Source organism: Daktulosphaira vitifoliae, unplaced genomic scaffold, assembly GCF_025091365.1.
Source record: "Daktulosphaira vitifoliae isolate Bord-2020 unplaced genomic scaffold, ASM2509136v1 Scaffold_1, whole genome shotgun sequence".
In the NCBI taxonomy this organism is placed as follows: domain Eukaryota; kingdom Metazoa; phylum Arthropoda; class Insecta; order Hemiptera; family Phylloxeridae; genus Daktulosphaira; species Daktulosphaira vitifoliae.
Window position 1 is genome coordinate 16175975 of NW_026099572.1, and position 9403 is coordinate 16185377.

The 9403-nt window shown below is 24.7% G+C and overlaps 1 protein-coding gene across 1 annotated transcript; it reads right to left on the reverse strand.

Annotated features, from left to right (window-relative positions):
• Positions 1 to 423: 423 nt before the first annotated feature.
• Positions 424 to 6206, reverse strand: LOC126902222 (lamin Dm0-like). The gene is made up of 9 exons (XM_050679269.1): positions 5530 to 6206; positions 4531 to 4651; positions 4318 to 4455; positions 4072 to 4257; positions 2569 to 2709; positions 2100 to 2492; positions 1806 to 2039; positions 1651 to 1740; positions 424 to 1487 (listed from the first exon to the last, which is right to left on the reverse strand). Exons 1-9 carry the CDS (start codon positions 5928 to 5930, stop codon positions 1449 to 1451), a joined length of 1743 nt encoding a protein of 580 aa, XP_050535226.1. The 5' UTR covers positions 5931 to 6206; the 3' UTR covers positions 424 to 1448.
• Between the last annotated feature and the right edge of the window lie 3197 nt (positions 6207 to 9403).

Genomic DNA, 9403 nt, shown 5'->3' on the forward strand with positions numbered 1-9403 from the left:
AGGTCCAAAATATGAAATCTATTACTATGCTTCATTATGAAATCCTAGCTATGCGACTGATAGCATATAAACTCCTCAAAAATTAATCATCATTATCTTTATTTTAACTAGTTTTTATCATAAAATCTAATAAAAGTCCTCTCTTAAAAATAAATCTTACATTTTTAGTATAATAAAATGACTTCCTAAAAATATTTTCTATAACTTATGCATCATATTATTGGAAAAACAAATTATAGAAATTATATTTAACATAGGCATAAATTGTAAAAAAAATACAACCCAACACTTGACAAGATTAATTATTTAACTTCTATTAAAATTTTAGTTTATGCATTTTAAATGAATGTGTCACAAACTTCAAATACATATAATTGAAAAACACCCTGTGAAGAACAACTAGATAGATAATAAATAAGATACTTAGAAAAATATTTGTTTTATTTAAATAAATAAAAAAATTTTTAATGTTAAAAATATAACTAAAAAATATCCAAATTAAGTGCTTTTTCAGTGCATGGATAAAATTTTAACATTTTTAAAACTACATAGAAAAGCAAACTAAATTTTTTTGTTAATAAATCAAAACATAATAAATTATACATAAAAAATAATAATCATTGATATAAATTGTACAATGTTGGTACCAAATAATTTAGCTTAATATTTTTTATTCATTTTACATGCTTAAAAAAATATACAATTAAATATATGAGTTACAATAGAAACATTAAGGTTGTTAAATGATACATTTTTCAAGATGTGAATTAATAAAATAAATAAATCATTTGCTAAACTATATTAGTTATAACATTCAAAAAGTATTTCTTTTATGAAATAATGCTATTTTACTTTATTTTTATTGGAACAATTAAAAAACAAAATAACAAAATTTTGGAGTAACTATTGGAAGACACTAATAAATATTTAAAAATTATTATGTTTAACTACTAAAAGTTTATTATCTCTCTTGGAATTTAATTATTATGTAACACATTCAGTGTAATGATAAATAATAATTATTATTTGATAAAATTTCAGATATCAGGTGATTGTTATATACAAACAATCATGTACATAAAAAAATTAATTTATAATGAATACTTGGCTTAATATTTTACACCAATTTTACAAAGTACAATTAAAAAACACAAGTATGTCATATCAGTCACAACACAATGTCTTACAACTTCTTAGATAAAATATTCTTATTTTTTTTAAACAGAATTATTACCTCTATAAAAGACATAGTTTTGTGAACAAATTCATTTCTACCTTTCTAAAGCAAAATACAAAATAGCCATAATTACAGTTAAATAATAAATATTAGTAAAGAAAAAATAATTAGCTTAAAAAAAAATTAATGATGATAAAAATCAATAATTAACACGTGATAAACTCTGATTAATTACTAGTGTGTTGTTTGAAGATGGCACAGAATTATATTCTTACATTATAGTACATTTTTCTGCAGTTTGACCTTCACCCTAAGAATTAATAAAAGGATAAACCTTTATTTTCAAGAATAGTTTATTTGAATAATATAAAGTATTTTATAATTCAATACTTCATAAACCAAAAATACTTTTATATTATACTACACAAAACATTAGTATTTTAAACAATTAAAAACTTAAACTCATTACTTACTGGTTGATGGAACAATTCAGCTTCATAATCACCATAATCGCTTCTAAAATGAGAAGTCTTCCCTTTTTTTAATTCATGAGTTGCAATTTCCTGAACATTTTTATATTAAGAATTAATATATTTTAACATAAAATATATTTTTGACATTTTTTTACTTGTCCTTCTGAGTTTAAAAGTAAAGTTGCCATTAAATCTCCTACAACCCATGCTTGAGTATTCATTACAATAGTTCCAGCATTAGGTTCATGTATTTGATTGGTGGCAGTTGATGACCATATGGTTAACCAATTTCCAGGTCCTATTTTTACAGAGCGATGGAATTTATACACTGTTGATATATTTTCACCAGCAGTAGTGCGAACTAGTTCATAACCACTTAATGATACTTCCTGAAAAAATAATTAAAAAAATATAACATCTTAAGTGTTATTAACAAAAAGTTATAATACTTTGGTTCCTTTGTTGTAAAGTTTTACAAATTGACCATCTGGACAAACTTCACTTATTTCTATATCACTTGTAGTTGAAGCTGTAACAATATTTGACGTTTCATACTCTGTGTCATCACGTTGAAATAATTTCCTCTTTTTGCCTCTTGGGCTTCCTACTACAGAAGTATTTGGAGTAATACTTAAACGCCTCTCTTCACTTTCCAATAGTTTTCTGTAAGCACTAATTTCCATATCCAATGCTACTTTTATGTCCATAAGATCTTGATATTCTTGTACTTTTAGAGACATGTCATCCTGCATGGCTGTCAATTGTTGATCTAGATTCTGTATCTCAGCCAAATATTTAGTTCTTTGACTTTCTTTCAGACGTTCTAAATCAGCTATTTTCCTCTATGAGTAAATAAAAAAAGTCACTATAATATACTAATATAATATACATTCATAATATATAACAGTAAAATATTACCAAAAGATCATTATTAGTAGCAAGTAAATCATTTATTTGTTTTGTAAGTTCATTAACACGAGCATTCGCAGCAGAAGTATCTTCCTGAGCCAATTCTACAGCTTTTTTTTTACGTTGTAGTTCATTTTCCAAATTTTGAATCTAAAATGTTTTATAAATATTTCAAGTTAAAATTAAATAAACACACATATATGTATATATACTAGCTGTCCCAAACCGGTGTTACCAGTGTATTAGTTTGGCTTTTGGCATTTTCATAGATTGTGTATTAGTATTTAATTTATACAGATATTGTTCTGTTCTCAATTAAACTGTTTTGTGTTAGTGTATTTGTATACTAGTAACTTACATATTTTAAGTTAAAACTTAAGTAAATCAAATCATTTTTATAATATAAGTATATTTTTTTAAATGTACAAATATTAGATATTTAAATATATTTTTATGGACATGATTTAAGAGCAGAATATAATTTTAGCACCCCTAGCATTTATGCTTTAGTTATGCTTATGATTGAAGTATTAAATTTATATATTGTTATTAACTTATTATTTTTTAATTATTATAATTTTTAAAAATCATCATTTAATTTAAATCATCTAATTGTATCAAAATAAACTTCTTAATAAATCTTACTGTACATAATATTGATATGCTTTAAAACTAACCAAGAATGCAAATTTAAAAAATAATATTATAAAAACATTTTCATAACATTAATAGAATATTATATGCTATAATTTAACTTTAAAAAAATGTTAATTTATTTTTTATAAATATTATTTATTAACAAATAATATTATCAGGGATGATTAAAATAATTTACATTATTTGTAGTTAATAATAAATATAAACCTTGCTCGAAGAACTTAACCGCGCACAAAGAATTTCATAAGAATCTGTCCAACCAATTAGGAAGAGTTTAAATACTTACACACAGACAGAAGAAATATATAAATAAAAATATTCAAGGTAAAATAGATTTAACTGCTAATTATTATAACTTTTAATACAATTAAAATTTTGCTGCAATTTCTTTTTAAACAACTGTTGTATTTTCTTAGACTATGTTACATAGTCTTGTAACAAGCATATTCTTTTAATAACAAAAAAATAAAAACTTTTTTTAACTTTTAATTTTTTTGCAATTTTAAAATAACCATTTTTTAAAAGCTCTTATTACAAAAAAATATGGATTAATAATAACTTTAGAATAAGTACTTATTGAACTACATCCATTTTAATACATAGACAAAGGTATGTATCATGAATGGAATTTGTATTATTAAATATTCTAACCATATAAGTGTACCCACCCACGCCATTAATGCACTCAATGTATTAAATTGCTTGTAATTCAATGAGTATTTATTGTAATGTTATTATCAGCCCATCAAAATTTGTTGGAGGAAAAGCTTTAAATTAAAGAAATTTTAATTATATCAAAGGTTATAAGAGGTTCAAATATCAGTTAGATCTGTTCCACTCAGTATATATACATACTTTTCCATCAAATAGATCTGATATTTCTTTTTTATTCCGTTTAACATCTTCTTCAGCTTGTTGGCGCAATAAATGAAGTTCAGACTGTAACTTCTCTTCATACTCTTTCATCAAACGTCCATCAACCTCACTAATAATTTCTGTGCGGCGACTTGTTCTAGTATCATTAAGTTGTTGTTTGTGTACCTGCATAGATATTATAATATAATCAAACATTTTCATTATTTTTACAGTAATAATAGTTACTTCTTCTTTGAATTTGTAATTTTCTCTGAGACTTTGCAACTTGTTTTCTGCTGTAACTCTTTGTAAAATTTCTTCTTCCAATGTTTTCTGAATATCTTTCACATTTTTCTTTTCAACAGCTAATTCTTTAATCAATTTCTGAAAGTGTTTCATAATCAAAGTATATTAAACTCATTATTATTAAATAATAATAAAAAAAAAAAAAAATACTACCTTATTTGTATCCTTTAAATTCTTGTTTTCAATTAAAGTTTGTCCAAATTTTGAGTTTAAATCATTAAATCGTGCAATATATGGAGTAGCTTCTTTTAATTCTTTATTGACACCATCTAATCTGTAATTAAAATTACAAAACATATAATTAAAACTACACAAAAAAAAACTTTAATAAAACAATAGTAATTAATAGAATTAAAAAAATCATTTGAAAATATTTTGATTAACTTAATGGAACAATAATAATGCATATTCTTAACAAAACAATAATACACATAAATGTCCCCAAAAATACAACAAGGAGTCTATCAAATCTGTTTATTAGAAAAAAAATACAAATTTTGATATTATTAGTAAAAATATGTGTACTTACAATTTTACATTGGTATAATTATAACTCAAAATTAAAAGCCTAAACATTTTTTTAAATAATATAAATTTTATTCTAATGCCCATTATACAGGGTGTTCAGTAAGTCAGGAAACGGGTTTCTATTGTTCTCATTGCTTGTAACAATGAGAACAATAGAAACCTGTTTCCTGACTTACTGAACACCCTGTATAATTATTAATTTTATATTTTATTTAATTTTACCAGCTCAATTGTAAGAATTTTGTAACAAAAAATGTTTTTCCATATCTATTATATAATTTTGTTTAATAAGGTAGGTATGGGTAATAAGGTCAATGTAAGCTTTATATACGTTTAGCTAGACATAATACAAGCCTATTATATTACCTGCACCTACCTTACATATTTATTATGACCAAAGTACTAAAAATTTTATGATGAATTATATTTTTTAAAAAAATAACCACTATAAAATAATTTAAAATAAAATGATCCTATATTCTAATATTAAATGGCATAATAAGTAATTTCATATAAATGTACTTTAAATACAAAAATTAATACTTAGTGTACTTATTGAATACAACTTTTATAAAAACGTATTTTTCTCATTCACTGAAATAGTTAAAATAATGTTATACCTACTTTGATTTAAGTTCTTCTGTCTCTAAATTTTTGCGTCGATTTTCTAATTCAAGGCGACTTTTTTCTTTGGCTTCACGATCTAAAGCATTTCTCAAATCTTCTAGTTCCGATTCAAATAGAACTTTTACATTTGTCACCTCCTTTGTAGTTATTTCTTGACACGAATGCAATTCATGAGTGAGCTTCGAATTTTCTGTTTCCAAGTACTTCACTCGATCTATGTAAGCGGCCAAACGGTTATTGAGATTCTGTAGTTCATGTTTCTCTTGAATACGACTAAACCTAGTAGGACTTAATGTCACCGTCCTTCTACTTTTATCACTAGCTGTACTTGCTGTAGAATCATCAGGTTGTGGTGTGTTTCTTGTAGCACCACCTTTCCTTGATGTTCTTTGGGACATATTGATGATTCCGATTACCCCTCAAACTTAACACACTACAGAACGCACAATATTTTTAACAGACGGCACGGTACCGGTATATTATATTTAAATTAATGCATTAACAAACTATGAGTAACACAACTTATAGGTTCACAAAAATAATAATATTATTCAAACACAGTTAACAAAACTATTTTAAAATTCAATACGGGCACAAGGATTCACTAAAATGATTAATAATTCGGCGGCAAGGTAGGTGACTAATAAACACAAACGACAAAATTCTTAACGGGGGTCGAAAACCCACGCCTACGAGACGCCGCCGACTATTGAATGCAGTATGACCAATATAACAGCCGGCATATTCATAATATGCCGGTATATTACCGTTTATGAATTTCAAGCACATATGTCTATGAACATTCTACAAGTATACATAAGTGCAACATGTTGCATTACCACCAACTTAACATCATTTTTTTTATAAAGCTTTTATTATGTAATTATGTAAAGCTCGAATATTACATAAATTAAACATAATTACATTGCAGGCCTAAAGAAAATATTCAGTGACTTCACAATTTAATTATAAGAGTATTACAATGACGTACTTATTATGCTTGTACAATATCTTTTATTGATTCTTATATAGCTTACTACTTCTATGAGATATGAACACGCAATAGATAATTTAAGGAAGATACTACTATAGATTTAATGGCCTCAAGTCTAAGGTTGTAGCAAAATATAAAATTTCGCTATAATAAATATTTAAAAAATATAAATCATATAATTAGAATCATTATTTTTTAGTTATTATAATTTTTTCAAAATGTTTGTAATTCTTATTCATTGTTTTATAAAACTTCACACACACACAAAAAAAAAATTTGTTGCAAACTATAATTGTGCAATTGTAATACTTAATGTTATTTTACAATTAAATACACAGAATGATCCGTTTATCACGAATAACTCAACTACCCTTAAAATAAAGACAAATATAAACTTTTTATTACACTATTATCTGATAAGATATAAATATCTTAATATTTAGTCAGAAAATTTAATCATTTTTAATAATTAAATAACCATAACTTGTGACTATTAATCTGAAAAAATTCAATAGTTTGAAACTTGAGGTTCGGATTTTGGACTTTTTAAAGGGACGAATTAAGAACTATATATTGCTATGTGCAGCGAATAAGGCAGTAACTCAAAAAAATTCATTTTGATATTATAAGGTATTTGTATTTAGGTTTTAATCTTCTTATAATAACTTTCATCAAAATATCGACAATTTGGATTGAATCAGAATTTAATTACTAAGAAAATTGATAAACATATAGCATGTAATCAGAGAGTAATTTTTATTTTCAATATCCTGAAAGTAAGAAAAAGTGAATTAATGTCTTATTCGCTGCACATATCGATACAGACCCCAAAGCGGTATCTTGATATGAGCCCCCTTTAAAAATGCAGCCGATCCATTAAAAAAATACTATAAATTTAATTAAAAAGTTTTAATTTTTTAAGTTTCATTCATTATTATTTTGTTTTCGAAGACCATTATCGTTTACTTGATTTTTTTTTTTATATATTTCGCACTAACGTAAACGATTTATTATTAATGTTTGATCTGGCCCCGCTCGGTCCATAATATGAAGTCAATATTACGCCATAATCCGACTTTTGAACCAAGCTAAATTTAGATAGGATTGGGCTAAGACAGAATTGAACTAATTTCTGCTATACAGCCAATCCAGAAACAGAAAATATGATAAAAATTTTTCTTTTTAAAAAATATGTTGACAGTGTATTAAAATTCAAAAGCGACCAAGGCAAGAAGCCTTAGGCGCTCTCTCCTAATTATTTCTACGAAAACTGTCCATTATTACAGAGATATTATTGACAATATTTATCTTCTTCTTAAAATAATGAGGATTATCCAAAACCAAATAACATTCATGGGCATATGTAAAACTCTTTCTAGAGGGGAGGTGGCTCAATACTTTTTATTTAGATGGACTTGCTAGAAACAATTATTTTATAAAAAAAATTCCAAAATAAAACAATTTTATATAAATATATATCGTGATTCTTTGTACTATTTTATTACACGGAGCTGACATTTACATAAATTTCATCACAAAGTCAGTATCAAAATTTTAATTTTGTATTCACATAAATACAAAACAGTTTTTGTAGTTTTTAAATATTATACTATAACATAAATAAGTTGAGAAGAAATATTAACAGTGACCAATTTTAGATCAATATCTACATATAAAAATATAAAATGACAAAAATAGTAATATAATTCATAAAGCATTCAACAAATTAAAAATATATCAACAACTGTGGGAGGTTCTATTATTATAACAAATGTTTATATTACCTTAAATTTTTATTTCTATAGCTTAATAATCCTTAATATAATAAGTTTTTTAGTTCCATGTGTAGTCATAAATTAATTACATGTTATTTTAAGCTTATATTAAATAATTAATTAATTAAAGTTTTTTAATAATCTAAAAACTAACAATAATTACGTCACGGTTCTATCCTAAAAATCGTATCATTTTATAATTTAGGTTATTTTATACTTATTTTATTTTTATTTTTTGAACAATTTAGACCATTTTAATAAATTTCTTATATTAACGCTTTCCACTATTTTATGTTCAAAATTAAAGCGTCCCCCGGCATTTTGGGATTCGACTTAAAGTTGACGCTAGATAGATTATACTTCAAATTAGAAGGACTCCGTCCTCCCAAACTTTAACCACTGATTGCTAGGAGATTTTCTAGATTAACCACTTTTCAGGGTAATTGAATTATTTTCAAAGAAATTAACTAAAAAAAATTATAAAAACATAAAGAAATTGCCCTTTTTTTAACAAAATCTAAAAAAGCATAATATTAAGCAAGTTGCTAAAAACATACCATGTTGTCCTCTTGTCCCCTAATAGGCAACCATTTACCTCACAACTCATAGCGGCATTGACAAGAGACAGTACTGCCTCTATTTAAAAAGAAAATCGAATTTTACTTTTTTTGTAATATGTAACATTTGATAATTTATTCATCCAATGATAAGTAAATTTGACTAAGCAGCCATGAAATTTGACATTTTTTTTGACGAGGATAAAGAAATTTTTTTATAATAAATAATTTTTGCTTTTTTTTTTAAAACATCCTTCTAAAAGTTATATTTTTGGTTAAAAAAATTTTAACAATAAATATATTTCAAGAAGGTATTTTGAGCTACTCAATCCCCTCCTATAAATACGCTCTTGTGTTTTAGTATAATAATATACATTTATATAAAATACTAATATTACGACTTCCAGAGTCTTGCACGTATTAATGAATGTTTTGTAATGAAAAAGGAAAAATCAAAATAATGTATTTATTAATCAATACAACAATTTTTAATAAGTCTAATAATTTTATAATAAGTTTAAATAATAAATCTAATTATACTTATT